General features: G+C 36.8%; 1 protein-coding gene across 1 annotated transcript; it reads left to right on the plus strand.

Annotated features, from left to right (window-relative positions):
• Positions 1-8,954: 8,954 nt before the first annotated feature.
• On the plus strand, positions 8,955-17,001 carry emilin3a (elastin microfibril interfacer 3a). Its single transcript, XM_062054684.1, has 5 exons — positions 8,955-8,960; positions 11,172-11,317; positions 11,410-11,529; positions 14,021-14,478; positions 14,596-17,001. Exons 1-5 carry the CDS (start codon positions 8,955-8,957, stop codon positions 16,518-16,520), a joined length of 2,655 nt encoding a protein of 884 aa, XP_061910668.1. The 3' UTR covers positions 16,521-17,001.
• The last annotated feature ends 1,814 nt before the right edge of the window (positions 17,002-18,815 follow it).

An 18,815-nucleotide genomic window follows, 5' to 3' on the forward strand; every position in this document is an offset into this window, starting at 1 on the left:
TCAATTATTTAGTATGTCAATAAACTTCTCAATCAATCAATCGATCAAATGAAAATATTTCATTAAAATGCCATCCATCCATCCATTTTCTACCGCTTGTTCCTTACAGGGTCGCGGGGGGTGCTGGAGATATACACCAAATAGTATACTGCGAGAATTGGTTTAAATCGAGAATCATGTTGAATCAAGATTCTAATTGAATCATGTGTTGTATGATCTACATCCCTAATGCATGGTGTTGAATTTTCTGTGGACATAATTTATTTTTGCATGTAATCGTAAAATGTAACCTCGCGTGACAGCTCAAATAAAATAAAATTGTGCCAGGTTACTTCATATGGTGCCATTAAAGTGAAAGGAATAGCAATCCTGCTTTGAATGTGCACCAAATTCAATCAATCAATCAATGTTTATTTATATAGCCCTAAATCACAAGTGTCTCAAAGGGCTGTAAATTGTGCAGATTTGTAGATACACCACTTAAAGGGGAACTGCACATTTTTTGGAATTTCGCCTATCGTTCTTAATCCTTATGAGAAACCAGAAGACTCATGGGTTTTTTTTCAGGATTTTAATAATGATTAAAAAAAAGCTTGCAAGATGTGGCTAATGGGAGTCACCATTGTAGCCTTCAAAGCCTCTAAAACAACTTCAAAACCCCCAATCAAAGTTTTGTATACAAGCTGCAAGTCTATTTATAATGTAGTAACAGACACAATCCTAACAATATGTATAATATTTACCGTATTTAGGTCATTTTATGCTCTGCGGAAACTAATTATTTGGCGCATTTATTTACGTTTCCGTAGCAGCGCACTTCCGACTTTCTACAACAAATATGTTCCTACTCCCGGAATCAAACGCTAGTGTGTTTTCTAATCATGGCAGACTTAGAAAAGACAACAAAGAAAATTATTTTTGGACAAATGAGGATTCACAACCTTATCTTTTTGAAACAAAATATACGGAGAATGAACTGTTGTTTATGGAAGCAAGCACGAAGAAGAGCCTGAAACGTTGGAGTAGACGGAAGCCGAGAGAGTGCGACATGGTCACGCTGCAAATCTGGAACTTTGAGCCAAGCTATGCCGAATTAATGGATTGCTCACCCAAATCAAACATCCCCGGCCAGCTGGACCAAACGGACAATTGTCCATCGAGTGAGTCACTATACTATTGATCATGATACATGCAGCACATCCTCGTACACTACAGTGCATACGCTGTCGAGCTAGCTGTGTACAAACAAAACATGAAATGTGGGCTAATACTTTACAGATACTGTAATATGATTGTTTATGTTTTTCAATCATTACAGATTTGTGTTCTATCGCTGTGTTGTGCATTACAAACTCAAACGTGTTTCGTGCTGACGTAGAAACTAGCTTATCTCTTTCCGTAGTTAGCTTTTACGGGTATTTCTGTAGCACGCAGATGTGTTACTACGTTAGAAAAAGAGTTCCTCTGTAATCGCTCTTACAATAACAATGTCGCTACAGCTTGGTTATTTTACAGGTTATGGAACATAAATGAAGTATTGTTGACGGTTTTTGAATGCATATTTAAAGTGATTTAGAGGTAGAATTGATTGCTTCCATTAACTGCATTGTCCCATCTTAAAACTCATTTATATACGCTATAGCAGGGGTCACCAACGCGGTGCCCGCGGGCACCAGGTCGCCCGTAAGGACCAGACGAGTCGCCCGCGGGCCTGTTCTAAAAAATACAAATAAAAAAAAAATTTAAAAAATATATATATATATATATATATATATATATATATATATATATATATATATATATATATATATATATATATATATATATATATATATATGTATTTTTTTTTTTTAAAAATTAAATCTACATAGAAAAAACACAAGATACACTTTCAATCAGTGCATCAACCCAAACAACCTCCCCCATGCACACTCATCCACACCCACTCACACAAAAGGGGTTATTTCTTTCTGCTACCAATATTCTGGTTCCCACAACACAGACAACACATCTGCAAGGGACACAGTCCCTGAAGCACACATGATTGTATAGGCTGCTGGTCCACTAACATTTTCATTAATTACTATTTTTAATGTAATTATTTTTATATTGTTTTACTTTCTTTTTTATCCAAGAAAATGTTATTTATTTATTTATCTTATTTTATTTTATTTTTTAAAAAAGGGCCTTATCTTCAACAGACCAGGTTGTCAATGAAATTAGATTTGTTTAAAGGATTTTTTAAACCAGGCCCAGTCCAGATAATGTCCAAGTCGGACTCAGCAACACACACCTTCATTCATGTACACAGAAAAAAATTAGGGAACACAACAGATTGCATATAATTTATAAAGAGAATTACATTTTCAAAATAAGCATTTATGTACAGTCCAGATTATGTCCAGGTCACTCAAATTAGGGAACACAACAACAGATATCATATAATCTATAAACATAATTATACTTTCAAAATAAGCCTTTGAGGACTTCTCATCTTTTTTTTAATGTTTTTTGGCATCATTATCGTTTTCAACCATGTAACTTTCTAAAGTTAGAAAATACTGAATAAATGTTTTAAAGAAAGTAATACTAAGTGACTATCTGTTTTTGGCCTTAAAAATAAACATTTTACCGAGTACTATAATTAAATTGACTAAATCATGATTGTCAATGAACTCTCCTAAAATAACAAACCACATTAAGCTTCATAAACAAACCAATCCTTAAACACATTTTTTCAACTTCCGCCCAAAACAAAGACACAATATGACAATATCAAAACAAATGCAGGGTGGATTCAGGCTCCTGACAACAAAATCGGCAATCATCTGACTCTGTCATATTCCATAATTTTAACATTTTCCCTGTGGGTAAGAAGTTATAAATAATTTTAATTTGAAAATAACGATTTTGCACATCGATAGTGGTTTTATAGATTAGTTTGAATATGGCATCCCATGGCAACGGGCAGTCAAAAAAGTCCTCCCATTTTCCATTTGTGTTGTATGAGGCAGCCTTCAAAGATTTCTTTATTAAATAAAAATTATATATTTTTCTATTTATTTTAGTTCCTTTTTGCCAACTAGAATTTCTTATTAGAGGTTTACAAACTAATAATTTAGTAGTTCCATAATTAATTATTTGTTTCCATCTTTTCCCAATTACTCCAGTTAGTTGATAAAATGAAAAGCTTGAGCAAGCATCACCATACATAGCTCTAAATTCATCATACTTCATAATTTTACCATTCTCATGGATAATATCATTGACAAAAATGATTCCTCTTTCAAACATATTTTTCCAAAAGAAAGGCTTTCCATCTATTACAATATTAGAGTTCATCCATATTAACTGCTGCAAAATATCGTCTCTTTTTTCTGGCACATAAAAATTGAAAACACCACTATGAGTGGATTGTTTCCTTTATGAACCCCGCCATGTTTCCCAGCAGACTCTCTGGGAGGGGATCACTTGTAAAAAAGGATACAATTTCTTTTGATACAGTACATGTTTTTTGTCCAACAGGACATTTGTGTACCACTCAATGTTTAAATACATCTTTGGAACAATTGATGCTTTTAAAGACAGACACATAGCTTCAAGGTTGAGAAGTTTCAGGCCCCCATATTCATACTCTTTGTACAAAACCTTTCTTTTAATCTTTTCTGGTTTGCCGTTCCAGACAAAATCGAAGACCCTCCGCTCATAAATCTTAAAAAAGTTTTGTGATGGAGCTGGTAATGACAAAAACAAATAAATAAATTGAGGAATAATTAACGAGTTGGCAAAAGACATTTTACCAGGTTAGGGATTTCCCTTTCCATAATTGCATAATTTTGTCCAGCTTTCTTAGTCGATTATCATAATTTACTGAGCCTAGATCTTCCAGATTTTCTGGGACAACAACACCAAGTATGTTAACTGGTCCATCTGTCCACAAAACAGGCACTTTGCATTCCATTCGAAAGGACGTTCCCTTTAGATTTCCGATCCTTAACATTTTACATTTATCATAATTAAGCTTAAAGCCAGATTGCTGTGAAAATATGTCCAAAAGATTAAGAAGGTTCCGCAAACAATGAGGAAAAATCTTATCTTTGTGAATCAGCCTTTTCTGACATGAACTTCATCAAGAACAAACACAGAACACGCCTCACTGATGCACATCTGCAAGACTCACTCAGAGTTGCAGTGTCAAGTTACACACCAGAGTACAACACACTAGTTAACAGCATGCAATGCCAGGCTTCCCACTAACTGACAAAGAAACAGATAACAGATTTGGTGTCCAGTTCAAAGTGTGACATGATTTAAAAATTTGAGAGTTTACTTTTGTATTTTACATGAGTTATTATTTGTACAAACATGGTGCAAAGTAATTCATGATTTGTTAAAAAATGTTAGTGGGATATTGTGATTTCACAAGACTGTCTTAGAAGTGATCATTTGAGAATGTTCAATTTGAAAAATGTGCACTTAGAGAAAATATAAAAATAAAGTGTTGCATATTGATATTTATCTGTTTCTATATATATTTATTGTGAGAAATCATTAAGATGATCAGTGTTTCCACAAAGATAAATATCATTAATTATTAATAATAACAGAGTTAAAGGTAAATTGAGCAAATTGGCTACTTCTGGCAATTTATTTAAGTGTGTATCTAACTGGTAGCCCTTCGCACTAATCAGTACCCAAGAAGTAGCCCTTGGTTTCAAAAAGGTTGGTGACCCCTGCGCTATAGCCTTTAAATAGACCCCCTTTTAGACCAGTTGATCTGCCGTCTCTTTTCTGCTCTGCCCCCCTTCTTGCGTGGAGAGGTTATAAGGTGACCACATATGAAGTGCTAGCTGTTCAAAGTCGGGACCCGGGGTGGACCACTCATCTGTGCATCAGTTGGTGTCGTCTCTGCGCTGCTGCCTTGTCTCCACTCAAGATGATCCCCTGCTGGCCCCACTATGACTCTCACACTATTAACTAGATCCACTCAACATCCATTGCACCGGTCGCCCAGGAGTTTCTCATTGTATCCCATTGGGGGAATCACTAATCCTCGCCTCCATGGTGACAAATAAGGTAAGTTTCTTACAAGTATCATCCCTGCAGGACGAGGAATAGCTAAACATGCTTCACTACACACCGTAGCTCACCGGCGTCAAAATGTAAACAAACGCCATTGGTGGATCGACACCTAACATCCACTGTAATGATATCAAGTACAAGCACGTATCGAGTCGATACTACTATGATTATGTCGATATCTTTTGGCATCACAACATTTCTTTCCTTTTTTTTAAATGTATATTATGTTTATAAACTCAGGAAATACGTCCCTGGACACATGAGAACTTTGAATATGACCAATCTATGATCCTGTAACGACTTGGTATCAGATTGATACCCAAATTTGTGGTATCATCCAAAACTAATGTAAAGTATCAAACAACAGAAAAAAAAGTGATTATTACATTTTAACTGAAGTGTAGATGTAACATGTTGAAACAGGAAGTAAGCAGATTATAACAGTAAATTAACAAGTAGATTAATAATTAATTTTCTACCACTTGTCCTTAATAATGTTGACAAAATAATAGAATGATAAATGATACAATATGTTACTGCATATGTCAGCAGACTAATTAGGAGCCTTTGTTTGCTTACTTACTACTAAAATACAAGTTGTCTAGTATGTTCACTATTTTATTTAAAGGACTTAACTGCAAAAAGAAACATATGTTTAATGTACCCTAAGATTTTTTGTTAAAATAAAGCCAATAATGCAATTTTTTTGTGGTCCCCTTTATTTATAAAAGTACAGAAAAGTACCGAAATAAATTTAGTACCGGTACCAAAATATTGGTATCGTTACAACACTAGTGTGGATCATGCTCTACTGCTATCCAACCTAATTTGCTATATCACCCCAGTTAAAAATATATGCGCTGACACGCATTGCGGGAACAAACCTCCTTGGGTCAAAAATAAAGTGATTTACAGGCTGGCTCAGAATGTGGGCCATTAGTGTTAGACTTAGATAGGCACAGAGGAAATCATCCCAAGTCACTTTTATATACTCAATTATTTTCTTTAGCATGAACATGCTATTGGTTGATTGTGTGTGCAGCACAAAGTCAGAGAAAAATGGAATCTCTGGATTTTCTCCCTTTTCGAGGTTGACCCAATCCTGTTCACAATGTGGCAGGGTCAACAGCAGCCTTTGTCTGACACAAGAGGTAAGAGAGGCATGTGGGCAAAAAGAGCTGGAAATGTGTGTTGCCATTCAGACAGGACTCAGGGTGGGGTCAGGTTAGAATAAAGCGGCACTTGTTTCACCCCACCAGAGCATCAGAACGTGAATGCCAAATCAATGCTGTATGTTTTGTATCACACAACGAGGGCTTTTTTACAAATGGAAAAGAAAAGGTGTGCCCTGGGAAAAAAGTAGTACCGGTACATACTAAAAATAGCCCCACACACTCTTTTGAGTACAGAGAAGAGGGTGTTACCATGGTAAAAGGTAGGCCATGGCACAAACAGGATACAGGAAATTGGCTCAAAGTCATCAGCAAAAAATGACTGCACTTTGAGGTCACATTTGAAGGCAAGAAGGCAAATAGTCTTACTAATAAAGTCTCCACATATTGCTATAAAATTGATAGAGTATTACAAGGTCAAGGTTTATCTATAAAGCACATTTAGAAAAGTGCTGTACAAGTTAAGTAAAATTACAATGATCAATCAATAAATTGATTAAAAAGACAAATTAGATAAAAACATTTGACAGGCTTAAAACAAATAGATAGTATAGATCAGGGGTGTCAAACTCGTTTTCATTAAGGGCCACGTTGCAGTTATTGTTGCTCTCAGAGGGCCGCTATTAACAATGAGTAATATATAAATATACATGTATATATAATACATTAACAATATATTAATAATTTGCAGCCCAAGCTGCAAAAAAAATAATTAAATTTTACTTTAAAAACTGGCAGCCCAGTCACCAGAATTTTACAGTAAAAGCAGTGTTTTTTTTTACAGCATATAAAAAAATGTAATAAATGGAATGGAATGGAAAAACGATACCACTGTTTTTAGTGGTAAAATTCAAGCAACAGAGCTGCCTTTTTTTTTTAACCGTAACATTTTGTTGATTTTATGGTAAAAAAAACCCTCAGTCGGCGGAATTAAACCGTAAAATCTATTGTCAATTTTACAGTCTACAATTTAATTGATAATTTGTTTTGAAATCATAGGTCAAGCAGATATTTATGTACAGTATTTTTCTTTATTTCAACAAAAAATTATTTTTGGAATACATAATATAATATTCTGATTTTGATAATATTTATTTTTTATAAATAATAAAAAGCAAATGAAAATGAATAGAATAATTAAAATAGTATTACAAAAGTCGAACTAAACTTGGTTTTAAAACCCAATGCAAAAACAAAGACGTAGCAGTTTTAATATGCAGAAGAAGAAAGGTCTATAGTTTCGGGCCTGCAACTGTAAATGTTCTTTCTCCTCTAGTTTTTTCCTAGTCCTGGAACAATGCAGGAGAGACTGGTCACATGATGTCATTGCTCTCACAGGAGAGGACAAAAACAGTAATTCTGATAAATATGGGGAAGCAAGCCCATTTAAACATTTAAAACAAGCAATAAAAATCTTAAAATGGATACTAAAAGCATCAAGTACCCAGTGGAGTGAAGCAAGCACAGGGGTCATGTGATTGTAGCGCTTGTTCCCCGTGAACAAATAAGCAGCTGCATTTTGGACCAGTTGTAGTACCGGTCCATGCCAAAAATAAAGGGAATTATAATTGTCTAATGAGAGGTGCAGCACATTTTGAAACTGGTTTCTGAAAAGATATGGCTTAATGTAGGCAAGAATCCTAGGCTGGAAAAAGCTTGCTTTCATCAATGAGCTGATTTGTTTATCAGATTTTAACAAGCTATCAATACAATTATCAAGGTTTTTAACATAAGGGAGGCAATAAGCTGATAGAGGGCCTGCATCACTATTGACACCAGCGAGGTCCACTGTATGTCACAATTTATTTTTTTATTTTTTTTTAATAAACAAAATTGATAGATCGTCCATGTATTACATCTTGGAGACAGTTTTACAGAGCTTAAAATTGATTTGGACGTCATCTGCAAAACAATTAAAATAAATATTGTACTTTCTAAATATTTACACACAGTACAAGGTATTCAAGACAGAACCTAAAATTGAACCTTTGGGAACACAACCAAGGAGGACTTGTTTGGATGCAAATGGCCCACGTTTGACAGAAAAAGACCGCTCAGTCAAGAGCGACTAAAACCAATATTGAATAGCGCCTTCAAGTTCTACACTTGTCTACGGGATGGACACAAGTATTGTAGATGTGGTCCACAGTGTCAAAAGCTGCATGCCATCAAATCTAAAAGCATCAGCATGGCAGAGCAACCAGCAAATCATTTCTAAAAGTGTGGTTTCTGTGCTATGACAGTGTTCGAAACCAGTCTGGATTTTTTCAGGAATATTGCTTGAGTTAAAATTTTATTTCAGTTGGGCATAGACCACATTTTCTAGGGACCTTAGAAAACAGTGGACGTTTTGAAATAGGCCTCTTGTTTGACAGGACAGAAGGGTCTAGGTTGTGTGTTTTTAGGAAAGGCTGCACAACAACATGTTTAATTGTGCCTGGAACACAACCAGAAAAACAGACATCGATCCTTTTTTAAATTAAAGGCCTAGCGGTGTCAAACACATCTTCAAAGAGTCTTGCCGGAAGGCTTTTAACAGGTCAGTCAGTGGATTTTAAGCTTTGATCTATCTTTGATCACCCAAAAAGCAATACCTCTTTAAAAGGGGACCTATTATGCAAAGCCAACTTTTCTTACATATTGGTACCCATTTTTGTGTATTTGGGATCTGCATAAGTCCCGAAAATTTGAAATCAGACCATGGAGGTATGGCGGAGATATTTATAAAACAATCTTGCCTTCCTTCATGCTTGCTCCAAACGAGTCGTTTGGAATTTGCCCAATTTGTGACGTTTTTCCAAGTTGTAATGTCAGCGAATATGTCCATAAATGGAAGAGGTTTACCTGAAGAGCTTTGCGCAAGTCGGCCATTGTAGTCCGACACTGTAGTCAATAAGGCAAGACTGGTTGGAACATCCACATGCATCCTCCACTGTTGCCATTTCTAATACAAAGTTGCTTATAGTTCTAACTTATATCTGTCAGTAAACTCAATATGAAAGTGCTAAAAACTACAACATGGCTGACGTGGAGAAGACCCAGTGCATGTAAGTAAGACCGCCCACAAAACGGCGCATTCTGAAGAGACAGTCAAAAAGCGGTTTGAAGATGGTCTATAAAACATAATTTATGCACAATTTTGACCAAATAGTTCCCTTTCAAGGTTTCTCATTGTTCCCATTGGGTTGAGTTTTCTCTTGCCCTGATGTGGGATCAGAGCCGAGGATGTCATTATGGTTTGTGCAGCCCCTTGAGGCATTTGTGATTAAGGGTTATATAAGTAAATTTTGATTGATTGATTATGTGTGTTTAGATGGAGGTAAACAAAAAATAATAATTTTATTTTGACACAAAATTTGAGTTGTGAATAGTAACATGTTAATGTTTGTCTGAATTGAAATACGCTATACAAATAAATGTTACCAAAATGAGTAGCTCTCTGCCATTTAAATGTTGTATGTATGAACTCTGCCTTAGACAATACTCAACAGTTAAGAGATTATTTCAAAACAGATGCTAGCTCTCCATCTTTGCCCATAATTTGGGATTGAGAAGTTTAGAAATAGTCACCAGCTTGGAGTCACGTCTCAGTTAAAAATATTAAATCCAAATCCTGGGACATAATTTAAAAAAGAAAAAACTAAAATGGCAACTTAGATCTCAAACTACCACATTTACAATATGTGGCGCAATGAAATGAAGTGGTAAGGGAACACTGTAAAAGAATAACCAGTTAAAGTCTAAACTTAAAAACATTTAATTAGATTTTTTCTAAAGTCAAACAATTACTCCCCCAAAGTTCAAACAGCCATTGTGACTGTTTAAATAGATTTTTGAGATTTAAGTACTTCAAACTGACCACATCAAATTGCTAGTCCGAAACTTTAAATTGTAAAATGTCATTGCTGGTTATCTTTCAATGTAGAGAATAGTGAAGTTATTTGACCGCACAAAGACTTGCCTTGTGATGTGAAAGGGCCCTGGCACTCACAAGTGTGAATGTGCACTGAAGTGTTTGCAATTATTTGTTCCAGATTCTGGAGGTTTACTGTTAGGTTGAGGTTCAGACCCAGTCAATGTACTTGTGTCAAGGATTTCAAGATGTTCGGCGGACTTGTAGAGCCAGTCTGTGGGTATTGAAACCTGCATTTGGACATTTAGACTTGTGCTAGAAGAAAAAAGACACTTAGTGCAATGTGTTGTGATGTGTACGTCATGCCATGCGACTTTACACCTAATCTATATTCATGTGACAAACAAAACATTTTTTAAATACTAGGTACATGTGTGCAAAGTAACATTTTAACGGATTTGGCATTTTCACACTTGGTGAAATTATGTACAGCATTTGTTTTTGTGGTTATAATACATATACAACAATAGATGTATTGAACCCCCCTCCTTCCAATTTTAGAGAAGGTGTGCAAGAACATATTTAGAGGTTTCCATGAAAACTTTCTTTCATCTTGGACTATTACTTACTCTGACAGACAACACTGGGATTTGTACGGTCTGAAGATGCCTCTTTCCCCCCTCTTTGTAATGATGCCAGCATTGAAATATAGCAACATTAACGGTTACTTAACCATTCAACACATATAAGACAAATAAAAACAGTTTGTAAAGTGACAGTTCACTCCTCTTCTTCAGTGGCACCATGGTGTCACATTGAGGAGGGTGTGTGGGAGGAGACATGTAAATAAGGCATTTTAGGGCCCTATTAGTGGCACTCAAACTCACAGTGTGCCCTTTGACGGAGTCCAACACAGTCACTCCCTCAAACAAGGTTAGCACTCTGCTGAATAGCAAAGAGAGAACTTTTGAATGAGTGCATTTTGTTATATAACAGTAAACGGAGGGTTGTTTTCTTTTTTGAGAGTGTTTTTGTATTTACTTGAAACACAGGTATACTAATAGTTTATAATGGCAGCAAGTCTTTTTGTAGCAATGATGCTGTATTTGTCAATGGGAGAGACAAAACCTTACAGACCAATCCATTATAGTGACTACACACCTGGAATGATTCAGCACCACGAGCAGGGAAAACCCACCAGCAGGCACAAGTAAGCTTTGGTTCTCTCATCTGGCAAACTTGCATTGCTTCATGTTAATTCAATAACAATTATTTGGCTTGACAAATTCTCCTCTTTGACAGGAACCACTGTGCGTATGTGATTGAAAGGACAGTGTCCTTCACTGTTCAAGACGGTGCAGCCCCATACGTTAAAGCTGAGTACAAGAAGTGTTCCTGGCATAAAAAATGTCCAACTCTTTCGTGAGTGAAGTTACTATAATCTAGTATCTATTGTCTATTTCTTATATATATGTTAGAACTGTCAAGTGATTAATTGTTTAAATCATATTAATCACACTCTTGAACTGTGATTAATTATGATTAATCACAGTTTACTATTTGGTTGAATAAATACAAGTTGCTGTTGACGAGAGACGTGATGGTTGTCTAAAGAACGTGCCTCTCGATTCCCTCGTTATGGCCTGTCTGTTTTGCAGCCTAATTACAAAACATTGGTTACACAAACAAGCTTTTTTTTCAGATAAAAGCACTGATCTCCCTTTTAGACTTAGACTTAGACAAACTTAAATGATCCACAAGGGAAATTGTTCCACACAGTAGCTCAGTTACAATGATGGAAAGTGTAAGGATGTAAGGACAATGCAGGTATAAATAGACTAAATATAGCGATATAAAATATAACATATATACGTAATATTTACATAATATATGCACATTTACATAATATTTACAAACTACCTTTAGTTTGTACGACGTTAGTTGGCAACATGAATGACATCTTGCAGCACTCTGTCTTTACAGGTTTTAATGTCCTATGTGTGGGGGCTGTCCATTTTGAAAAGGCATTGTTAAATGTATCTGTGGTAAACGCAGATAAACTCAGCCAGCATAGTTTGTTGTCCTCTGTTTGCTGTTCATGTAGCATTCACTTTAGCCATCTTCACATTCATTTTCGTTTTAAGATGCTATTTTAAACTCAATGTTCACCGATGATAAGAATGTTTGTCGCTGCAATACTAACTAATTACCCCAGTTTTATCTAAAGTCCAATCTGAGTTTGTTTTGAATTGATTGATTGATTGATTGAAACCTTAATTAGTAGATTACACAGTACAGTACATATTCCGTACAATTGACCACTAAACGGTAACACCTGAATACGTTTTTCAACTTGTTTAAGTCGGGGTCCACGTTAATCAATTCATGGTAGGGTTGAAGGGCGCAGAGCACATCGCTCTAACTACTATCACACTGGCGTGTGACATAATCACTGTCTGTGCAATGCGTGCTGCCTCCCGCCGGTCAAAAATCACACACACTGTGATTACTCTTCATTCATGTTAACGCAATTATTTTTTGTATTAATTAATCACATGCATTAACACGTTAACATTGACAGCTCTAATATATATATATATACATCAAATAAATATATATATATATATATATATACACACATATATATATACACGTATATATGTATACACACACACACACACACACACACACACACACACACACACTTATATATATATATATATATATATATATATATATATATATATATATCATTGACGTGCGGTGAGGTTCATGGCTGGTGAGGCACTGACTTCATCACAGTCAGATTTACAAACATATGAACCCTAAAGAGTATCTTATTCACCATTTGATTGGCAGCAGTTAACGGGTTATGTTTAAAAGCTCATACCAGCATTCTTTACACATACAAACTGTAGCACACAAAAAAGCCCATTTAATAAAAAAAACGTTATTATGGTCTTACCTTTACTCATAAATGAAGTCCATGCGCCGCTCCTTCTGAATAAAAGCATCGATAACTTGTTTATAGAAGTCTTCCTTATCTTTCTTCAGTTTTAAAAGTCTCTCTGTCTCGATGGAGATCTTCCTTTAATTATTACCTCCTGCTTCGATTGAAAGTCCAGTTTAGAAAACTGTTTTATTTTAAATATGTAATCCTCCATGTTAAAAGTCCAGAAGAGAGGAAATAATAAACGATCGCTGCCGCTGCACTTGACTTGCTAACTGTTGCTGCTTGTTGTCACTTATTCTGCAGCCGAGTAGTCGCAAGAATGATCCCTGGGATCACTAGCGCCCTCTACCACCAGGAGGCGGGATTACTGCGAGCCTCACCCAGTGCGTCTTCGCAGCCGTTTTATGATTGCTCAGCACAAGAAATACATTACACACATACAGTTGTTGACAACATACACTGTACATTATATACCTCAGCTAACTAAACTATGGACATTTATAATATAATTCATATAGCAATACGGTCTCACTGCACAGCAGGCCAGCAGTTAGCCGAGTCATTGCGCAACCCATGGTGAGGCTCAACTGGCTGCTGACTCACCGCAAGTCTCTTCTCAGTATTTGAACGGCAAATGTGAAAATTCAGCGATTTTGAATAAAAATAATCTAAAACTGGTGAAGTTAAATAGAAAATAACTTTATAGTATAATCACTGGATACATATAACAATTTAATATATTTTTTTTCTTTTTACATTTTTTTTTCTTTCCATGATGGCACGTGAGGCCCCGCCTCACCTGCCTCCCCTGACTGCACTTCACTGATATATATATATATATATATATATATATATATATATATATATATATATATATATATATATATATATATATATATATATATATATATATATATAACATGTATTTTTGAATAACTTTGCACACATTGTTCTTCTCAGGTATCGCCTGATCTACAAGCCAATCTATAAGGTGGCACATAAAACTGTCACAGAGCTTGAGTGGCGTTGTTGTCCTGGGTACTCTGGCTACAGCTGCATGGAGGGGCCCCCAGCTTACCAATATCCAATGAAAAGCATGCCTCCATTTAAAGGTCCACCATTCCAATACAAAGGTCCCATGTTCAAGGCTCCACCCATTAACCCTCTTGTCAAAGCCAACCCATGGAATCAACCTAAAGGACCACCTACCAATGGTTATAACTATTACCCAATGCATCACTTTGGACCACCAAGGTCTTCCAACTATCCAGGCACCTCTTTTGAGCCTTATCCAGATGCACCCGAACCAATACCGGACCACAAAGAGGAACACCTTATAGAGCATGAACAAGAACATGAGCTAAAACAGAGACCAGAGGAGACTATTACAACTCCAACTGATGACCAACCAGCTGAAGGTTATTCTTGAATCTAAAACCACTGATTCATATATTCTCTATGCATTTAGGCTGGTTACTATTTTATAATGTGGATGACACTGTTATAATATTAAATATCTTTTTTAATTCTTTTAGGCCAGGCTCTAGAGGGTGAGACGGAGGAACGCATATATCGAATGGAGGAAGATGTACGACGTCTAAACCAGGGTTTGGAAACTGTGAGGGGAACTGTGAATGGCCTGGAGGAGAGCCTTCGAGCCTCGCTGAGAGAGGATGCCAACAGGATGCTGTCAGCTCTGCTGTCTGCTGCCCCTAGTACTCTTTCTGCCCCCCGTGTAGATTCTAGCCCCTCCACAATAGGCTTTGTAGAAATTCCTGGGGGGGATCCTGATGCAGAAGGCCTAGATGGCAGACATGTTATTCCAGATATTACCAAACTAAATGGAAGAATAGAAGAGCTTAGGACAGAGCTACAAGCAAAGACAACTTTGCTTCAGGAGCTTAAAGCCACAGTATTGACACATGATGGGGTACTGAAAAAGATGTCAATCAGGGTGGTATCAGACTCTGCCCGTCTTGAGGGACAACACCAAAAATCTACAGAGCAGCTGCTGGATGCCAAATTGAATGCTGCCAGGACAGACATTTTGGATGGGTTTGAAAAGCACGTGGAGAGTGCAGAGGATCGATGTGAGGAGAAATCAGAAGATGTGTATCGTCAGTGTCAAAAGGAACAAAGTGAGAGGCAGGAAAAAATGGAAGATACCCTTGTAGAAAGTACAATTAATTTGAGTTTAGAGCTCAGAAAGCTCCAAGCACAGGTTCAACATTTAAACACAGAAGAAAGCTGCTGCGCTACGGTGAGGGAACTCAGTAAAAGGGTGCATTTAGTAGAAACATCAGTGGGAGGCCTCAATCAGTCCCAGAAGCATCTAAGAGTGGAGTTAGGAGGCCATAAAGACCACATAGAGGGCATGCTGGAGGGGCGTCTAAAATATGTGGAGACTAAGCTCAACGTGACTGGGAAACTTAAAAGTGCAGAGCCTGGAAAGAATAGAAGCATCTCAGACAAGGCTGAAACAGGACAAGGCCTCGAGGCCAGAATGGACGACAAGTTACAAGAACTGGAGGGACGTCTACTGACGGCTTTGGAGGAACTTGGTAATGCTACTGCCCCTGCACTGCTGGAGGGACATGCTGTTCCAACCCTGGAGACAGAGTTGGAGTCCCTTCGGGGAAAAGTAGAAATGGATGTGGACAGAGTGCAAAAACATCTGAGCAGCCTTGAAATGTTATGCTCTACCTCATGTTCCTTACCTAGAAAACCCACAGCCATCCAAGGGGACTCTGATTTTGTCACAGCAGAGGATCAGAAGGCTATGGGGTTACTAGAAAGACATGGTGAACATTTGAACAGCCTCAACAGCACATTGCAAAACATCCTGACGCGTCTAACTGACAAAGATCACCCAGAAAAAGACAAGGGTGAGCTCACAATCCTCAAGTTTACTGTTCACTCAGTCAATAGCACACTGAAAGGCTTTCAGGACTCTCTGGAAACTGTAGGCAACCAGGTGGGGAAAGTAAATAGCTCTTGGCATGAGAGAGAGTCACGCCTGGCCCAACAGATGAAGGGTGTGGTACAACTGGTTGGACATCAGGCTTCAATGCTTGGTGTTGGAGAACGCAAACTCACACGGCTTAAGGGTGAGATGCAAGAGATGAAAAGGCGACTCGCTGAGGAGGTCCAAGGATGTCGGAGCACAGCTATGGGGGTGCAAAAAGAAGTAACTGAGGTTTGCGGACGTGTGGCTAATGTTGAGGACCAATGTAAAGGCCTTAATTATTTAGCAGAAGATCTGGACAAAATCAGGGAAGAGTTCAAAAGACAATCAAATGGGTTTCTCCTGAAATTCAATGGGACCCTCTCAAATCATTCCCATGAGTTGTCTGAGCTCAGAGACGAAATCAAAAACTGTACCACAAAGGTAGAGTCAGCACAACAGAGTTTAGAGGTTGAGTCCGAGTCACAACGAGGGGACACTTTCACTTTAAAGTAGATCTGTTCATAAGGTGTTAAAATATGAGAGAGTGAGTAATCTGCTGGTGCAGTCAAATTCTATTTGTAGCCATTTTTTATTTCCAAAAACAAAGGTTTTATACCTGCACTGACATACAGTATGTATTACTGCATACTATTTAATACAGCAAACCCTGACTGCACTCTCACTATTGTGATACACCTTTACTTGACTCATGGCGTTGCTAAGAACTGTTTGTTGTATTGTTGGCTACCATCTTTTTGAGCAACTAGTGACTGTGGTTGACATAAACCACAGCAAAGTGCATGTGTTACTGTGTTTGCACAGTCTGTATTGAAATGTTATTTAAAATGTTTACATGTGTCATAATGTTCTAGTTTTGTACCTTCTTATCTTCTTACCTATAAAAATATGTGATTTTTTTTTTTTTTTTTACTGGATGTATAACGTCCCTCATTCTTTCCTCTTGTTCCCCTGTGTAATTGTACCTTAGGGTTGCTCAACACTAAAATAAATGTATTTTACTGTTGAAGCTTTCTTGTTGAACAGATCTTTTACAAAAGGTATAGTGCATGACACAATAAATAAATACATCTTAAATAATCTAATTCAGATACAAAAATAAAAAAGCCATGAATCTGCTGCTAAAGGTAGGGTAAGCATTCCACAAGTCGGCGTCAAAGAGAGCTTGATATAAATACTTCTTTGGTGATCAAGGCAAAACACAATTAAAAACCTGACTTCCAGAAATTATTTTAAGAAACCCTGTGTACCCCAAGCAAATTTCAGGCTACTCTTATTGTCAAGGGCACAACCAAAGAGTCATTTAGTACAATAACCATGTGTCCAGGATACAAATCCAGTATCCAGTGTCCACAACACTGCATTACATTCAGCATTCCAAGGAGTGTATAGGTGACCTTGCTAAGAGTAGTTCCTTTCTTTTTCTTTCCTTGGCAGGCAAACAATGATCAAAATGACTGCTACGTAGGAGATGAGCTCACTCACTGCACTCATAATTATTCACATTGTAGCTTGAAATGAAATGCCTCTGTGAAAATGAGAACAGAAAGAATAATAAAAACACTGTCCTGCATATTCCTGCAGGAAGAGCTGAGTGACTGAAAGGAAATGAAAGGAACAAAAATAAACCTTTTGTAATTATGCAGGTTGTCACACATGCATTTGCACAAAATCACACTAGGGCATGCATGGAACATGAGATTACAAGCTTTTTCACATAAAAAGTGTTTTTTTTTTCTTTAATTTTTAAACCATCAAGTAAACTATCCAGCGTAACAGCAAGATAGATTAAAGACTAATCATTATGAGGGTTTTTCATTTGTCCTTACGCATTTATTCCACGGTTTCTTAAAGGTCTCACAGCACAAACCCAGACTACAACATATTAATCTTGTTTTCTAGGCACTCGGAAAGAGAGGACTGTCGGCGCTGGGCGAATTTGTCTTGTCTGACTCAGAGTCTTTCCATTGCTCACTCATGGATACGATTTTTTATACTCAGAGGCTGAGCACAACTGTCACCGATGGAGCAGGTCATGTACACAGATTTGCAAACACAAACACAGACGTGGCAAAAAAGGACAGATAATATCCGAGCAAGCAGAGCCCTTAAATGTTTTCAAAAGGTGATTCATATCTGGGAGAGGAGTCCAAAGTGTAACATTTCCTGTTTTTTATTGACCATTAGCATAGGGCAGGGGTGTCCAAACTTTTTCCACTGAGGGCCGCACACGGAACAATTTAAGCATGCGGGGGCCATTTTGATATTTTTCATTTTCAAACCATAACAAAATATATGGATTTTTTTTTTAACCTTTAGGGCTCCCGGGGACCATAAAGGGTCTCAGTCATTAAAATGTAAAAAATAAGTCAAATTATTATAATTTTTTTATTTAACGCTTACAGTAAATCTCTATATCAACTTCAGGTTGATATAAAGTAAAAAAAAAAAAAAAAAAGGTTTTATGCCTTTTCTGTCAAAGACAACTTTGTTTTTTATAGTAAAACTGAAATATGCAGTATTTAGTAATTAGAGCCCTAAAAGATCAATAATGCAGGACACCTTTGATTTTAATTCTTTAATATTTTTTAGTAATCACAGTGAAAAGTTAAATAAAATCCTACTGAATATATTTGGGATCCAAAAGGTCCCCCACTCATAAAGTGATACATTTTTATTAGTTTTTTTTTTACTTTTAACACTTAAATTACGAGATCAACTTCAGATATATCTGTCGATTTTACGTTTGAACTATTATTTTGTTTGTATTATGCTCTTTTGTCAAATAAA

Source organism: Entelurus aequoreus, linkage group LG07 (genome assembly GCF_033978785.1).
Source record: "Entelurus aequoreus isolate RoL-2023_Sb linkage group LG07, RoL_Eaeq_v1.1, whole genome shotgun sequence".
In the NCBI taxonomy this organism is placed as follows: domain Eukaryota; kingdom Metazoa; phylum Chordata; class Actinopteri; order Syngnathiformes; family Syngnathidae; genus Entelurus; species Entelurus aequoreus.

Coding starts and splice junctions, on each gene's coding strand:
- emilin3a (XM_062054684.1), top strand. Junction 11,318..11,409: donor AAACCCACCAGCAGGCACAA/GTAAGCTTTGGT, acceptor CCTCTTTGACAG/GAACCACTGTGCGTATGTGA. Junction 14,479..14,595: donor TGATGACCAACCAGCTGAAG/GTTATTCTTGAA, acceptor TAATTCTTTTAG/GCCAGGCTCTAGAGGGTGAG.